The sequence below is a fragment of the Heliconius melpomene genome, chromosome 2, assembly GCF_056956725.1.
Source record: "Heliconius melpomene rosina isolate 202511_hmr_F chromosome 2, ASM5695672v1, whole genome shotgun sequence".
In the NCBI taxonomy this organism is placed as follows: domain Eukaryota; kingdom Metazoa; phylum Arthropoda; class Insecta; order Lepidoptera; family Nymphalidae; genus Heliconius; species Heliconius melpomene.
The window spans coordinates 9,186,337-9,205,565 of NC_140390.1; the positions used below are offsets into that span (position 1 = coordinate 9,186,337).

The window sequence follows — 19,229 nt, forward strand, 5'->3', positions numbered from 1 at the left end:
TCCATTTATTTCTTATAACATTGGCTAGTGCTGTACTGTACTTATAATTATAATTATTGCTTATCGAAGGCGGATAAACGTTATCGATTTGGTATTTGCGTCACTAAGATTAAATGCAAGTTAGTGACAAAATAATAATAAATAATCTTAGTGTCTCGAGGAAATGAATTATTTAATATTGCTCTGGTGTCAAAGCAAAGCGCGGTGTTGAGTTTCGTCACTTACCACGCAATGCATCGAAAATTCGCCGGAGAGTGGGGGCGGAGTGTCTTGACTTACAACGTGAAGTTGGAAAAAAAATGGTGTCTTTTAGGTAATAATCTTATTGTAGTGTTGAAAATGCTACTGCAAATGCTTTTTAATCATGACTGTTTGTTTTTCACGTATATTTCATAATTAGATTTCATTTATAGATATCTATTATACCTATTATATTTTGAATAAAGTATGGCATTAAGTTACGTTAATTTATTTTCGCACTTTGCTTAATAAGAGTTTTTTTCTGTTTTAATAAATATTACTACACGCTACATTCATAGAGGATGCACTTAATATAGGCAGCTTCACGCGTTTTCCCGGATTTCAGAGTAAGCGGAGAGAGTAGAGTTAACAACCACCCCGTTTCCGCCTTTTCGCCTAATTTGTAAACCTAAACCTTAACAATTCACGTTGAGTGGCGGAACTTAACGCCGCATGTAGCGTACTATAGCGGAAAAGTAAATAAATAATATATTTAAAATGTATAATAAATCATTTATAAATGGCTATAAGGTAGCTGCATTACAAAGCATGCACTTTGATTCAATTATCTATAATATGACGTGAAACAAATAATATTTTCCTTTTATAAAACAACCTATTGTTATTAATATTATATTAGTTATAATGTTAAATGACGCCGTTGTGGTGCAGGGGCACGACGATTTTAATTTCCTCGATTTGGTAACGTGGCAAAACGCGGCGTTGAGTTCCACAACTCAACACGCTATACCTTGATAATTTTTCGGAAAGTAAGGAACGCTAGTGGTGAGTGGAAACGGATTGTCATAAACACCCAGTTTGTCAGGTTCCCTCTGTTGTAAATATATTCTGCTATGCGCGAGGTTAAAATAAAAAAAAAACATAATAATTCCTTTACCCGAGTGGGAATCGAACTCACAACTAGAGCGTTTACAATCAGACATTTATACTTAAAGTCAAAAATACAAAGTTGTAAATTAAATTTATGTTAAGGTACAATCGTAAAACTTTTTGCCGTAAGGTGAATATTTTTAATGTGAAAAGATGACCATATAAGAGTGAGAGATACCTCCTCTGCGCACAGCATCCAGGGGGGTCTGATGTGACTTTAAATTGGGTATAGAAGGTCAACAGGTTCGATTTTTTACATTAAAAACTAATGAAGCCACTGAATGAATTTTGGTTTATAGTTTGTTTATTCTTTACTATTTTTCTTTATTTATGTAGGAAATATAGATCATTGTGGCGTTGGTTGTAGGTTTGATCCACACTCAAGGGAATGTTATTAAATTATTTTTCATTTCTCCGTTCTCGTATACTCTCGTACGCTCTCGCGGCGTTCAGTTCCGCCATACACACGAAATATCTTTAAAATTTGGCTGAAAGTAGGAAATAGAGTATTGTAACACCGAATTTCCTCTTGCAACTCTGCTATATGTTAAGTAATAGTAAAAATTATGACTGACAATACTGACATTCTTATGTTAATTTAAAATTCGATAATGCTTGCAATTATTTGAATATAAAATATATAGGATTTATATTTATTGATTTGAAACCGCAACCACCACCTAATAGAACTGCCTCGTCCTCTTGATTTAAGCCTATGATCAAATAATCTTAATATGTTTTATGAATAAGACTTAGAAAGATACGGGTTCAGTAAAACTGTTCTAGTTAAAACTAAATGAGTCAGTGGGGAAAATGATGATGTACATTATATTTGGATCTTTATTGAATCTTATAGAAATTGTCTTTTAAAATTCAAAAATAAGAATAAAAAAAAGGTTGTGAGATCGATTCCCGTTCCGGGGTGTCAGGTATTTATTTTTAAAATGTTATTCATACACTAAGGATAGAAAACTTTAGCGCTTTTTTGAAATACGCCCAAATGCCCAAGTTTATAAAGCTAAATCCTTTCTTTTCTAAACATTTTTTTACCTTTTTTTTATTCTTGATCTATTCAAAGCTAAGGAGTCTAGGTTATTTTTCTATTTTATGAAAATTGGAACTTTTCAGACCAATAATGATAAATTTCGTTTCAAATAAAAAATTTTAGAAGATAGTTTAATTCTTCCCCATCAATTATCGGAATTCGTTTCAGAAATAGTCCCCTCGGCGGTCGCGACTCGAAATAGATCGTCGTTTCGTATTTCCTTTGGAATAACTTGAGTTAAGTTTGTTACTAAAATATATGTAAAATATAACGAAGACCGGCTGTTTATGGGGAACAGAGTGTTTTAACACTAGGTACTGACTGCTTTCTCTATTAAATGGAATATAAAAAATAACAATATTTAGTATTATTTTATAAAAATCAGAAAATTCCTCCTATTATATGAAATGTTAAAAAAATTAATGTAGTTAAAAATGTATGCAAATTTGAACGTAGCAGGGCTCGAACCTGCACCTCTTGTCCACCAACCTAAAGATATTCTGAAACGAAACACAATGTTCTAAATATTTTAGTGTGAGTACCTACACCTAAAAATTGCTTCAGTCAATACCGAATACAGAATTAACAAAAAATATACGAAATCGAATCGAACTAATGAATTTTTCTTTCTAGTTGTTAAAAAAAACGTCAGAAAATTAAGTAAACAATAATAATCATAAAACTACAAAAAAAAAATATATATTCACAATATATGAAAAAAAAAATTCGCTTTATCAGCTTACTACACAATTTCGATAGATTTATTTCTAAACACACCATATCAATTGGTTATCGAACCCGTGACATTCGACACGGTCACTCGAACCGGAAACATTACTATGGTGATAATATTGAAACATATTTCTTCTGATTAGACGAAATGGCGTCTTTTTTCTGTTATCAAACAATATGAATGCTGATAACAGCTAGATAAACATAATTTTATACTAATTCTTATATGAAGCTGTTTTATAGATAAACTTCAAATTCATTATTGAAGGCATCAAATTTATTTACCTACTTGAATTTCGAATTTATAACTTAAAAATTCAATTTCATTCTATTCATTTCTTTGAAAATATGAAATTAATTGTGTAAATCCACCGAAAAAAAATTGTAAAAAAGGTAAGGTTTAACATAAGGAAAATATACATTATTTGGTTATTAAATTATTTACAACACTCCCTAAAAAGGAATCCCTCCCGTATCCCTCCCACGATGAAATGGCATGTTACTCTCGCGTAAAAGCGTACGAATAATATTCTGTCATCTATTCAATATGAAATAGATAATTCAATATAAGGCCGTCGTGTCGTAGTGGATCAGCGTCTAAATACTGTAAACTTAACGGTTGTAGATTCGATTCTTACTAGGGTAATGTGTCCATTCTATTGAAAAGAAAAGTTAAATTCAGTCGTAAAGCTGTGAACCGCGTCTTAACCCTTAAATGCATGATTTTATGCATGATTTTATTTTTAGACCGAGAAAAAATATATTTTGGAGCCATGAATATGCTGATTTAGGGAAAAATAATAAAAAAAATAGTTTTGACAGTCGTGAAGAAAAAAAGTGTGTTGCCACTCGATTAAATATATCACCATGATAGTAATAATCCTGCAACAGCATGCATTGAACTCATACTAATAATTTTATGGTCGTTTGAATGGTATGTTGCAGTTTTACTACTTTATGCATTTAAGGGTTAACACTCTAGTTACCTGCCTTAATATAAGGGAGATGGTTAAAAATGTTATTAGATTTTCCAGTTTTCAAAATTAGTCTTGTTACTTTATTTTGTTCATTCGAGTGGGAATCGAACCCATAACCAGCGCTTACACGCTATAACGGTCTCTATATATAATATACACATAATATTATGAATAATATTTTGATTACTCATACTTGGTTATATCATAAGGTTTTTATAAGGGGTCACAAGATCAAATAAACGAATATCGACATTATATTTCGATACTTTAGCAAAAAAAAAAACATATTCTTATTCGATACATGCTTGTCTTCGCATGTCAATATAACGTGATAACTCATCACAATTACATCATTTTAAACATATTAGCTAGTTTTCAATTGAAAATTGTTTTTTGTGTGAAATTTAAACCCGTGATCTATACGAACGAAATGTTTCGAATAAATATCTTAATTTCATTATAAAAATGAATAAAAAAACATTTTTACGTTTTTTTTTGTATTTGCTATACAATTAAAAACATATGGGTGGTAGGCATATGGAAATAATCATTTTCCTAGGTGAAAATCGAACCCATAATCATCAGTTCCAGACAGGCACTGCTATTGCACCACGATGGCCCCTCTTATTATTTTTTTTTCGTACTGCACTAAGTGAAATGAGTAAAAATTATCTTTAAAAACGAGGACACTGTTAGCGGCTTCAATGTCGATAGATATTTCAATTTAGAGGTCGAAAACTAAAGTGACGTTTATTATATTATATTTAATTAATGTAAATTGATAGCCTTGCGAAATAAAAGTGGAAGTGGACTACCTCGGACTATACGTAGCACTTCAAGTTCTAAGGGGAATGTAGCAGATTTGATTCCAGTTAGGGTAAAAAAAAAGAGTGGCTAACCACTTTGTTACTAAAACAAAGTGAAGAATGGTTCTGTTTAAAATATATTTTTAAATATAAGGCGTTTGATTTCTCTCCCACGAATATATCACGCATATTTTTCAAGTTTCGCGCTGTATTCCCCATACAAATACGTCAGGGTTTATTTGACATTAATAGCGACGTAACTTAAAGCCACGCTATGTCTTTTTATCAGACCAAGAAAATGTATATGTTATAATAATTATTTTGTCTGAACGAAATTGAACCCACAACTGTCGCGTCGGTGTACCCCTTCGCCATGACGGCCTTAACACGGATTTTAAATATATTTTTTTTTACTATTGTCTTCTTTGTCATCTTATATTATATTCGAAGTATTCATTGGAAAGTATACCTGTATAATTAACATCAAAATAAAAATGTATCGCGCGTAGAGCATTATGTATGGATATGTGAAGACGAGCATGCGTGCGGAACTCGTATTTGTGTCGCTCTGTAATGATTATTAGCCCACTGTGGGTACTGTTCACAGAAAAAATTGTATGATGAAAGTATATTATTGAATTTATAAATTTAAATATTTTTTCTTATAGTTATATTTGTAATTTATTTTTTATTTACTATTCGTCTATTGCAAAAAGATCTTGTAATTATTATTTGATGGTACAACTTATATCCTTGCGCGAAAATAAAAAAAAAATAAAAGGATCTAATATAACTCAAATAGAACGTGTGACTGTAGAGAAAACATCTAGAATTCCACGATGAAGAGTAACGGAATGTCCACGATGAAGGGTAACGGAATGTCTTAATATTAGGTTCCCATGTTCCCTCCACTTACCCTGTTATGTGTGGGATATAGCGTGATGCTAAAAATAATTATATATTTAATTTGTTTGCTGTCTCTACAACATTGACAACGGAAGTTAGCGGAGCGTGGTGTTGCGCAAGCGCTTTTGTCTTACGCAGCTCTACCAGACTACCAGTGTGTTATATCTGTATACAATACGATTTATTCAGCATTTTAAATGAAGCAAATGTATAAGAGATCGACGGCGGTGGGTTCGATTACAGTCAAGGGGGAAGAGCATGGAAGGGAACTTAACAATGATCAAATTATCAATATTTTATTTTTCACCAACATTTGAGTGGTATACATGGGTGTGGTGAGTTGGATGCCGAGGCTATGCGCTTTACCTCACTTCCAGAGTGCGGAAATCTTCGGGAAATGAAAATATTAAACATTTAATTTCCTCGAGTGGAAATCGACCCCACAACTTTTGCGTTTGCAGTGCCCCTGCACTTCGAATAAACACCAGAACACGAAAATACTTAAAATACGACATTCTTTAGGTAAAACACATAAAATGAGTAAATTTCAAGTAAACCACTTAAAAATACATAGTGACTGCTCCATTTTAGGTTCTTAATAAAATTTCCACTTACTAAATGATTCACAGACGCGTTAGTGTTTTAGTCATTGTTAGTGGGTCAATGCTAGAAGCTCTTGGTTTTAATAGCACTTCGAAAAGTGCTTTTGATGATGACATAAGTGTATAAGAATATGTAGATGTAGGTTCGAATCCTGCTTGCGGTATGTTAGTATGGTAAATTTGAGGTTGGCTATGTCAAACAATTTATCTACAATTTCAAGTTTTATGGAAATGCTTAGGTTTTATCCATGTTCTATTTCATCTTCCACTGACTGCAAATTGAGAAAAAAATGTATTCTTGATCTGGTAGCCTTACAAATGTCCCGAAAAATTGGGCTTTTAACACTTTTTACGGGATACACCGTGAAACTTCAAAAAAAAAAAAAAAAATTATAATAAAAATGTTGTTTAAAAAAAAATAATATTTTTGATATATAGGCTTAACAGTGCCCCCAAATGAGTTTTCTCTACGAAAATCACCAAGCACGTCCTAATTGTGCCATCGTAGCACATTTTTTTAATTACTGTTTTAATTTTTTAAAATATTTTCATACTCATTATACGCCTCCTATGTCCTAAAAATTTATACATATAATTAGGTAAGTCGTTGTTTTAAATATTTTACTAAATTTTTTTGTAAAACAAAATATTCATTGGGAGTTGCATAGGGAAAGAAGTGTCTTAACATTAGATTCTTCTGCTTACCTTATTTTTATTTTTTAAAACATTAGTAAAAATATTTTACAGTAATAATAATAATTTCAAAGTTAATTTTGTGTTTTGTAAATATTTACTACTATCAATTCCTGGCTTTGATAACGAGGCAGAGTGCAGCGTGAGTTCCCGCACTCAACACGCATCCTCCAGATGTCAGCGGAATGTAACACTAGATTCCCAGGTTCCCTCTGCCTACCTGCTTTATACAAGATATAGCAATAGCGATAAAAAATCACGGAAAATCGCAATTTCAACTTAATTTAACGAATCCAAGCTCATTTCGCAGTTGTTATCTTCATTTGCGTCGGTGGTCATCGACCTCTCTATGGGGGTAGTCATTTTGTACAAACTGTGACTCAGATAGTTGGTACAGAAATGTTTATTTTAGTCTATTGTTTCATTCTTATGTTTATTTTACTTTTTGATTTCATTGTGACTGTATGATACACTTTTTAGAATATTAGTAATTAATATTGTTAAAGGCCTGTGCCTGGCCTGGGCACAAGCGTGCGAATGTGAGCGCGATTCAAACCCGCATTGCCTCCAGAATTCGGCGGAAAATTGCGGCGGATTTCAGTGGGATGGACTTAATGGGTACGGAGTGTCTTAACTCTGGGTTCCCAAATTCTCTCTTCTTCCGCCAAAATTCTTTAAATAGACAGATTCTGGAGCACAACATTATTTGTCACTTACAGAGAGTCCATACCGGCATAATGATAAAAATATGGGTAACAACAACAGTTTTTAAGTAGGCTAAAACTAAAAGACTGGATTCTAAAAAAGTCTACTTTCAGCTAAAAATTTCAGTTTCTGTCCTCAATAGTAAAAAATAGAGCATCTGGATGTTTTGAGTCAGGCATAGGTTTTGTTTCGACACTAGTTCCTAGACCGAGTTTTTACAATCAAGAATGCACGCAGAATACTTGAAAGTAAATAGAGAGATCGTGACTTTTGTTTTTTTATCTATATACATATTTTTAATATGCACAGTGGATTTTCCATATTGATTGACTGATTTTATTTAATATTTGAGTTATATTAGTGGGAGTAAATAAATAAATTTCCTCTCTTTTCGTAAGACAAAGTGTACCTAGATCCAAGGGAAGTGCAACTTATAAAAGTTAATAAAAATTAATAATAATAAATTTAAGTTTGTATTGTGTATGGAATGAATAAATCAAATCAATCAGCTTCACGCTCTATTCTACGCAGAAAGGTTGGCAGAGGGAACCTAGCGTTAAGATAGTCCATTGTCCATTTTCCGCCGAATTCTGGAGGCATTGACACAATTGAACATGGCACACACGTACTATCGACTATGAATATATCACAATATATAATATATCACAAGCAAAACAGGAAGACACATACATATATCAAATAGTGCATTCAATACGTCACTGGTATCCTGTTCAAGAGTCAAGTGGCTGGAGACCTAGTTTTCTAAACCCATAAAGTAACTCAATATTGGCCTAATCATAAATCTCACTTTATTCAGAGATGTCAAATGTTATCGTTTAGTTATGTCGTCGCCCGCAACTTTGCTTGCTTGGTGTTTAAGATGAAAAATCTCAATTTCGAGAATTCCTTTCTTAGTCCTCTTCTACAGTTCCTGAACTATCTATAAACCAAATGTCAACTTTTTAAGTACAGCAGGAGTGTAAGAGAGATAAGATTTTTGGATTTTTATATCATTTAATGGATCTTTTAATTTTATAGTTCACGGAAATGAAATCGCGGCCACTTCTATATGTTTTCTAAAATATACTTTTTAAAAGAATGCCAAGAATGTTAAAATCAACCATCTTGTTTCAGAACCAGTAATGACCAAAGTCTAAAACACCACTAAACATGGCGAGCGCAGGAGCTGTTCTCCTCGAGGCTCGGCCCTTCCGGCCCTTCAAGTCCTCCGAAGAATACCTCTATGCTATGAAAGAGGATCTTGCTGAGTGGTTGACAGTCCTCTACCCTGAACTACGCATCACTGCTGACAATTTCTTGGACAGGTTGGATACAGGCGTCGCATTGTGCAGGGTAAGTCTTTGATGTTGTTTAACCGATTTTGACATAAGAAGAGTGTCTGGTCGATGTTGTATGTGATGTTGATAGAATTGGATCTTATTTAAATATAATTTATTAAGATGTTCAAACACGTGTGCTAATTTATATGTTTGTGAACAAATTAATCGGAAATTAAAAATCATTTAGAGATGATCCTCCTTGGCTTATGACGTCGGTATATTCCAACATACGGACAATTTTTATTTTAATTGGTTCAGTAGTTTTTGAGACGTGTATATTAATTAAAAATAGTCATTCGAATATATTTTTCTAATTTTTTAAAAAATAATTACATTTTGAAAATCGTTCATATGACGATTTACTTAAAAAATCCGTATGCCAATTTGTCTGTCAAAATATATATTTATTATCTTTTTACACAAAATATAATAAATGTGTACATTATCTAAAAGATAAGATAAAGATAGCCAATTGAAAACAAATGACAACGATATATTCATGACATCTCATTTTACGCTGGTTTAGTGCATGAGTCGTGAGTGGTCGAGGAGGTGGGGAGGTTTTTACATTTTCATAAAATTTCTTTAAAAAACATTTAAAACCAAATTCTTCACGAGATGTGGTCACTTTAGAATATCATTTAGTTTTAACACTCGGTTTCCTCTGCCTTCCCTGTAGAGATGGGCGTTATCGTTTTTTTCCGTTAACGGTTATGAAACCGATATATGGTTTTCGTAACGATATCAAAAACGGTTTTCAGATATCGTTTTTTTTTCGAATTGTCAATAAACGCAAAATCATAATTATAACATTATAATATCATAATAAATATATGTAATTAGTATTACATATAAATAAAAACTATAATCAAATGTAAAAAAAAAACAATATATAGTAATTAAATTGAAATAATATTAAAATACAAAATCATATCCAAATTTCAACCTTATTCATTTACTTAGAAGTTCGATTTCATAACGACGAAAAAATAACTTGTAGATGTAATGTAAGAAAACCGCCGAAACATGAATCTGTTAGTTAATTAGCTATCGGGTATTCGCTTCATTTCTTTTACACCCGTGAAGAATATACGGATAGAAAGAGAGGTAGCGAATATTAGTTTATCAGATATTCGCCTTATCTCATTTACGCTCGTTCGGAATAAGTTAGTTAGAAAGAGAGGAAGTTAGTTTTAATATAAAACCGTTTGACGTTTCAAAAGTTTTGCGTTATTACGTTTTGTTCAGATCACAGCTATGTTGAGTTTTAAGTTTCTGTAAAAACGGTTTTCTAAAAACAAATATCGATACGTTATGTTTTCCTTAACATATCGGTTTTAAGTTACGTTTTGATATATCGAACTCATCACTACTTCCCTGCTATGCGGGATACAGAGTGAAGCTGATAAAAATCTGGGATTCCCCAAATCAAGTACATTCTTGATAGACTTGTTGTTATCTTACAAAGGATTATAATATGCCATACCGTTGGAATTCATGATAAAGAAAAATATTTTTGACGAGAGGAATAAGGCGAGAGGCTGAATAAAAGTATACTTCTTAAATCTGACATGACAAACTCTACTGTATTTACGTAGAAAATTCAGTATAAAAAGATTTCGATACAAATTCTACTGTATAATTATATTATTTTTGAAAAGCCAAATTTAATAAATATCTAATATTTTCTTGTTTATTAAATGTACATATATTTCTACTTGTGAACACAGACTTTTAATGTTAAACACATTCAACAGATGTCCAAGAGGCATGGGTTCGAGTCCCGCTAAGTTCAATCTTCTTCACATTTTCTAACATATACCAAGAAATTGCTTTTGTAAAAACCATATTTAGTTATACAAATACTTAAAAAATCAAATTCAATTTATTATTTCATTAATATTTTAATGAATGATCGATCAATTATTACTTAGGTCACGTACACGCGGACAAAGTGTATTGAAAACCACTAAGTTATGACGTCACTGTTATTTATTAATACGTCAATATGGTTTCGATACTTCTCTGTTTTTTCCTCTAACTTTAAAAAAATCTATTATCTTCAAAGTGCTAATAATATCTTTACGTTGTATCCCGTGTACAGCGGGAGAGGCAAAGGTGTAGTGTTACGACACTCCGGTTCCCCTGCACCCCTAACTTTCGAGATATTACGTGTTCAGTAGCGGAAATAAACGCCGCGTTTTGTCTTGATAACAAAGCGAGTAAATGATAATAATTTATTCCTAACGACGGTCCTGATTTCGAATGGAAGTATTCAATATTAATAGTATTAAGGATAGGTACTATTACTAAAAAAAATTTTCCCTTACTCTGTTAGAAAACCAAAATTTCTAAAAATATTTATCCCAGATTTGTTTATTAAAAACATAGTAGATTTGACTTCCCTTCAACTCTTCGACACGAAATTTTATCACTTTTTAAAAACTGTCGCTCCACATATTGAACATTGATATCTAATTTCTATGAAATACTATCAATTTAATTGTATTTTGTAGTAATTTGTGTTTTTTGTACTGAAATCATATAAAATAATACGTTTTAATGATAGTTTATCACTATAAGATAAACTAACACCTTCGTGGCGCAGAGGGACAGTAAACGCGACAGTTGTGGGTTTGACTCCCTTACGAAGAAATGATTATATTTATGTTATTTTCATTCCTGCCTCCGGCATTGAATTCCGCCACTAAACATATTATGTTTGGAAAATTTCACGGTGCGTTGGGAACGAAGTGTCCTATCACTAGGTTCCCTCAGCTTTCCCCGCTATAGACATGCGGGATACAGCGTGAAGCTAAAAATAGCCTAACAATTTCGTAACGTGACAGATTGTCGTTCTGTTTGTCAATTTTACTATGAATGTTGCGTCGCGTTCCGGAATTTTATCATATATATAGTTTCGTAAACTTATGATAATAATACTTGGAATTCTAATTAAATTAGTAGGTGACCTTCGGTTTTATAGACTTGGTGTGCTGGCGCGGTCAGTTACGCCAGAGGTAGCAGGTTCACTGGATAGTAGATTACTATTAGTACTTTTATATAGACATCTTTGAAGAAACAAGAATTGACTTCAATCAAAGCTATACCTTTACACACTACTTTCTTCGCTCTGATGTCGAGGCACCGAACTGACACCTACCACCTACCACTACTATAGCTTAAGTTAAAACTATATTCAATTTCATTAGAAACCGTCGTGTGAAGTCGTCGACGCCTGAATCATTCTCTGATAAGAATCATGATTCTAGACTGCGTGTTGATAAACAATAAACGTGACACTACAAAAGTGTGAATACAAGTATATAAAGGTAAGCGCGATGGTTGTGGATTCGATTCCATTCGACTTTGATGTGGTAACAGGATTAAACGTAACGTTAAGTTCCAGGACCCAATGTCACAAAAATATTGGAGAAAGTAGAGTATGGAATGTCTTAACAGTAGGTTTTTTCTGTATACCCTGCTTTTTGCGGGATAGAGCGTGAAGAGAAAAAATATATATTTATTGTAAATAAACCTAAACTTTATAGCAAATTGCAAATATAACATAGAGAGGTGTTACGCAATCGTAATATAACGCTGACTTATTGATACATGAACCTAATTAATAATTGCTACTCTTGTAAATATAGCTTATAATGTACTATCGTGCAACGATGGTTGTAGATTCGATTCTCGCTCGGGGCTATCTTTATATAAATATATGTACTCGTATATATAAAACTCTTCTACTTCTGTTACTAAAACAGTGACAGACTAATAATGGAAGAACTAATAATGGAAGAAATAAAAAATATATTAAATTTTCACAATTTGACGCGTTTACAGTCGAACTTTTGTACCTCTGCGCCATTACTGAAATAAACACGTGAAATAAACTTTAGGGCCAAAGCGGATAACGGAGAGAAAAAAACACTATATTTTTCAGTAAAATAAGTAAAAAATAAACAATTTGTGCAATCATTATAATGTAATATCAAAATGACCTTGAAAGTGTGTCATACATTAGCACCTATGCAACTACTGTGAAGTAGGTAAATAGTTTCGATATATTGTTACTTTTTTTTTAATATTGCACGTTTTGAAATGTATATTTGCTTGATTTCGAAATATTTTAAAAATGTTTTTTTTTATTTAAAGAACAAGGACGAAAAGCGGTGTTGAGTTCCGCTATTCAACATGCAATGTCTCAAACATTGGGTAGAGTAGAGAACGAAGTAGCTGAACTCAAGGTTCCCTTTTGCCCTATTATATGTAGGATAGAGCTAAAAAAGATAAAAAACAATGACTGCACCCTAATGACGCCATTGTAGGGGATATTTTTTTTGAGTAAAACATTCTCTATTTTCTACTACTTCGTCTAGTGTTAACGTACTCGGATCCTTACTTTATCTACCATTCCACCGAGTGTGAATCGAACCTACTACCACCGCGCTATTAGTCATATATAAACCACTAAAACTATTGGATTATCTCAATAATTGTTCCATAAAGCGTAGGTTTTAACTGTGTCACTAAATAACTAAATTCAGTATTTAAAGCCTATAAACTTATATACTACGTATATTCGTCCTTGTTCACAAATACAGTTCTTATGTATATAGGAATACGGTGTACCGATTTTGATGCGGTTTCGTATAATTATACAAGCTGTGGAGGCGGAGGCGCCGGCGCAGGTTGCCTATTACATGCTGTTACAATTTAGCTTTGCTTAGTGTTCTTTATATTATAATTGTTTATGAGTTTGTTTGTTACGCGTTAGCTATTAAACTGATTGTGATAAAATTTTTGCTTTCATTATTAGTTATTAAGGGACTTTAATACTGGTAAAACCACGTTTAAAAGTTAACAATATTTTTTTTAGATTATACTACAGCCCAGGGTAGTCAGAGGGAACCTAGTGTTAAGATACTCCGTTATCCTCGAGTGGGAATCGAACCCATAATCTGTCGCTTACAGGCACACTGTGCCTCTGCGCCAGCACAATATTCTAGCTAGCATAATTATATTTGAATATAATTGATCATTTATTTTCCAATGATTTTAAGTAATTATTGGTTTTCATATTATCACCAAGATATAGAGTTTATTAGTTATTGGCTAAATGACAAATGGGCAAATCAACTTATGTATGCTGTATTTAACCGCCAGATAAGTTTCTGTTAATTTACTAGAATTATTTATAAGTAAAATAATATGTCTGTAAGTTATCGGCGGGTTATCTAAAGATATCAATAAAATGTTAATTGTAGAGTCGAGGCCGTTATGGCGCAGGAGCATAAGCATGTGACAGTAACGTGACAGTTGAGCGTTCGATTCCCACTCGAGGAAATGAAATATTTCACATTTCCATTTTCCCTCCTGGGTTCCATGTGCCTTCACTGCTGTGTGCGTGATACAGTGCCGTTAAAAATATATAAAGGATACAGCCAGAAGCCGAAGTGTTGTTTTAACGAAAATTAAACCTGTAACCTTCATTTGGGACAAAAAAAGGAATTTACAAATACTGAGCCATTCCTACAATGTTCTCTTCAACTTAGGTTTGGTTTTCGCGAAATAATTACAATTCTATACATGATCTGGAGGTGCTTTATCGTACATTGGATTCCCATCGCTTCTAGACGCGGGTGCTGAATAAAACATTGTTGACAGTTTGAACAAATTACTGGTAGTGATGGTGACGTCTTCAAACTGAGTGCTGTCCTATACTAGCTTCACTAGGGAACCTAGTGTTAAGACAATCCGCTTCCCATTCAAAATTGGGATAATAAATTTATTTAAGTTTCTTGTACTAAAGAAAATGCGACGATAAAACGGCGAGAAGGGAAGTGTTTACATCAGGTTCCCTTTGCCTACTTTCTTGAGCTAAAAAAATAGAAGAACCCATAGGTATACACAAGCGAAGTGCGCCATAGTGGCGTCGTATACATAAATATCAATATAGTTAAAATCATTTTAAATTTTCTAAATGAACATGTCTACAAAAGGTTAAACGGAGTTGATGTACACAATGCATTCCATACGTAGGTTATTAGTTAGATGACCTAGATATATTAATTGCTGTTTAATTTAAGCATATACCTAGACTTCTGCTCACCTAATGTGAGATTATGGTTGTGTCATTTCCTACTCGGGGGAATGGTGCTTTGCTCTGGTGATAAGGCAAAGCGAGTGTTGAGTTTCAAGTTTCGAGAATTCTGTGAAAACTGGTAAATGGAAGTGTCTTATGAGAATGGATTGTCTTAACATTAGGTTCTAGGTTCCCAGGTTCCTTCTGCCTAAAAACACTACGTTACTTGTCATTGCGTTGCTCCTTCAGTTGCATCTTTAAAGTAATTGCTTGGCTTTGCTCATGACCACGCCCCAGCAGTGAAATGAAAATAACTAAGAGTTGTGTGTGATACTAAGGAAGCAATTGTTCGTGAGATTAGCGCTTTCTACCAAACATCTCTACAGCTTTCTTTCAAATAAAATCCTAATCATCTCAACTATCCATACAGATATTATACGTATTTTAACCTTTTGAACTAACCATAAAAGCCGCATGGTTTCTCGCAATCTATAAAACTAAACATATTTGCTTGTCAATGTTTTCGATAAGAATTATTTAAACAAGCTATACGAGTAGGTACGGCTTGGCATTTGAATGGTCAAGTTCATTAGATATGATCGTTTCCCACGATATACCCAGTATATAGACGTACATACATACATACATACTATATACTATACTAGCAAACCGTTAGCTAGTTGACTTTATGAATCCAGTTATCTATATTGTTTCGCAGAAATACTTTTACTTTTGTGTTTGTAAATCGTGCAAGTTATGGGTTTATATCCGGTTGGGGAAGTTAGGAAGGATGATTACTTTTTAATTTTCCGCTTTTTTGTTAGAGTTAAAATAGTGGGAAACACTAATTAATGAAGTAATTTAAGACTTCTATATAAAAAAATCTAATATTGGACAGAAAAATGTCATGTAACGCCGTTGAAAGATAAAATTACAATAGAATTCCCATAGAGTCTATTATTACTTTGTATAGAGAGAAAGATACCGTCTATAAAAGGTATGGTACGCTATAATCACTGGAAGCAAAAGAAGAGAGCTAGTGTTACAACACTCCCCACTTGCTATTTGATTTTGCGTTAACAGTCAGACGCCGTGCCGCTAGAATTAAAAAACAGCTTCCTTAAAAATTCACCATTAATTAAAGAGTTAGGTGTCCCAAATGGTTCTCGACATTCAATGTTCTTGAGGTATCTTTTTTAATTAAAACGTACAGAAACCTTGATTGTGACATTGACAGCTGATTAACTAACATTTTTGTGTCTTGTTTATTGTCATTTGTTACTGTATTTTTTGTTTTGGGTCGCGGGTTCATATCTATCTTAGACAATCTATAATTTTGAACTCTTTTAATTCTTTGCACCTCTATTGTCATAAATCTCTTCACACATGAAGCCATCCTGGAACAGCATCTGGTTATAAATTGTGGGTTGGACTCCTACTACTTTATGAGCTATATTTGTTTTTTCGTTCTCGTAAAAAGATAAGGCGCAACTTTAAGTTCCGAAAATTAAGGGTATAGGAGAATCCCTGCCTGCTTTGCTATATGCGGGATACAGCGTGAGGCTAAAATAAAATAAAAAAAATTTTGACATAAACCATGTAAAAAGACAATAGGTAGGTACGCTTGTCACCTTGAAAGTGTTCTTACATGCCTATTATTTTACTAGATAAAGAATTTCATTAACAGAAACCGGAAATGAGGTAATTATTTATTTACAAGAGGGGCAGGTTCGATTCCTGCTACGGTCAAATTTTTACAGCATTTTCAAATAAATACTTTACATTCTTTAATATAAAATATCACTTTTAAACTGTTACAAGGAACTTGAAAGATGTTAAATCATTTTCTAATTTTCCTCTCCTTACTCTGGCGAGACGAGAGACAAGAAATTGGTTGCAACATGGGAAACAAAGTGTTTTAACACTACCTTCGCTCTGCCTACCCTGCTTTTGCGGGGTTTAGGTGACAATACAATAATATGGTATCATGATGAAGCCAGGATCTGAATAGTGGAACTCTTCAGAGGTTAATTTAATTTAGAAATCCGATATTTTTTATTTTAATTTAACTTTATACTTTTATACTATTGATTTAAAGTAAGACTATCAATCAAATTATTTAATAATAGGGTAAAAAGACGCTCGAAACGCCATAAATTAAGAACTGAACTGAACAGGGTAAAAACAGCGTTAAAAGATTTTTACGAGACAGTAATTATGCTATTTTTTATAGAAGACGCTTCTCAAAATCCAAAAAAATTTACAATTTTAACATGGCGGGACGTGGAAGAGTAGTATTTCATTGTTTTAAATATTCCTAATGTGTGACTGACACTTTAATATATTTTAACATAAATTTGATATGTATGTACGTGTCAGAATGTTTGCGGCGGTAGATTCAAATTTGTCTAGGGGAAATACACAATGTTATAAGACGTAAAGGAATCTAGTCTTTTTTTAGCTTCGTGATGTATCCTGCACATAGTAGGGTAGACCGAGGGAATCTGGGAATCTAGTGTTAAGACACTACGTTCCCATTAAGACACTTCCGTTCCTCACTTTCTGCCTAATTCTGGACGCATTGCGTGTTAACGTCGCACTTTGTTTCTTTCAAAACATAACGAAAATTCAATACGATAAATAAAAGAATAATTACAATTATTTCATAAAGACGTTACAAACAATAATAAGTGGTTAATACAATAATTAACACCATATTGTACAGTACATACATATACGTAAAGTTCAAAGGCAACTTACGGTCGTAATTCAAAGTAGAATTGTTGGAGAAATGCCAATTTAAAATTAAATCAAAAGTCACGGCCGGATAGTTTTTAAAATCGGAAATTGGAGAACGGAGTGTTTTGACATTCGGCTCTCTTGCAAACTAGAACCTTATATCTTTCTGTATACATTCAACCACTTCCTAACAAAAAACAATACCTACCCACAAAAAACTAAACAGAAAACTATTAAAATGTAGTTTTTATCCATTGTCTTTAAACCCTGCTCGCATCATCATCATGTCATCCAGGACAGGAGGTGGTATGAGGACTGTCACCCGCCATGTCACCTGTCACCCGAACCATTAGTATCTGTCTCTGTAACCTGTCTTGTAACCCATTGTTACGAAACAAGGAAGCTAAGCTATGACTAATGTCTTATATATTATTCTAATTTTCTTTTTACATATTGATTTTAATATATCTGATGTTCGTGGTATGTTGTATAGAATTTGGCGTTAAGCTCCGTCTCTTAGTAAGCAATGTTGTTGATTTTAACGATCTATTTTATTCACATTAGATTTTTTATTCCATTATCAATATAGTTTTTAAATAATGAACACAGTTCGTTGAAAATTTAACGTTTATTATGTAACTACCGGACGCGCGCAGCTTCGCCCGCTTATTTGCACCCTTAGGGGTGAATCCTAATAAACCATGAAACACGTGTTCAATGAAATATTTTTAAGACTCTAAATTTCAAATCTTATAAAAATCGGTGGCGATTTAAAAAAAATTCCATACAAACTTTCAACCCCTTAGGAGTCGAATATTGCAAATTCCCGTCTTAGCGAGCACCTACGTCCTATAAATAACTCCTATGCAAAATTTCAGACTCCTAGCACATGTAGTTTCTGAGATTTCGTGATGAGTGAGTGACCTTTCGATTTTATATATATAGATAATTAAACTTCCACAAAAATAAATAATAAAAATATAATGAAAAAATTTAGATATGATAAAAGAAATAACCCCTAGTTAACCTAACTAACCTTCGAATAAAAGCTGCAAAAACCATATAAAACGGAAGTCGAACACCTGACCTCCTCTTGCGAATACAAAGTAAGGTTTATTCTCCAGATGGTCTTAATAAACAGAAAATAACACTACTTTTATGTAACTTGATCAAAATGAGATTACAAATGTCCAATTACGCTGACAGCTATAATACGTTTCTCCATTTTATATTAAACGCGTCAATTTTTAACAACACGTAATGTATCATCCTGTCGGCGAGGTGTCGGTTCGATTCTGGATATGACCTCAAGGTAATGAGTGATTTTTCTTAAAAAGATTATATCTTTAAATAAATCTGACATTATAATCTTTCTTTATATCCTGACTTTAAACATTTGATAATTGAGAATGGACTGCTATGTGCTGTGGTCTCTATTATACCTCTTTCGTCTCGTCCACCT

At 32.9% G+C, this 19,229-nt stretch overlaps 1 protein-coding gene across 2 annotated transcripts in view; it reads left to right on the forward strand.

Moving 5' to 3' along the window:
- Positions 1 to 19,229, forward strand: part of pigs (GAS2-like protein pickled eggs) — a 96,065-nt gene that overhangs the window by 40,177 nt on the left and 36,659 nt on the right. For both annotated transcript variants that reach the window (XM_085203371.1, XM_085203364.1), the window contains exon 2: positions 8,732 to 8,950. In XM_085203371.1, the coding sequence (XP_085059497.1) occupies positions 8,768 to 8,950 (183 nt within the window). In that variant the 5' untranslated portion in view covers positions 8,732 to 8,767. The remainder of the gene's footprint in view (positions 1 to 8,731; positions 8,951 to 19,229) is intronic.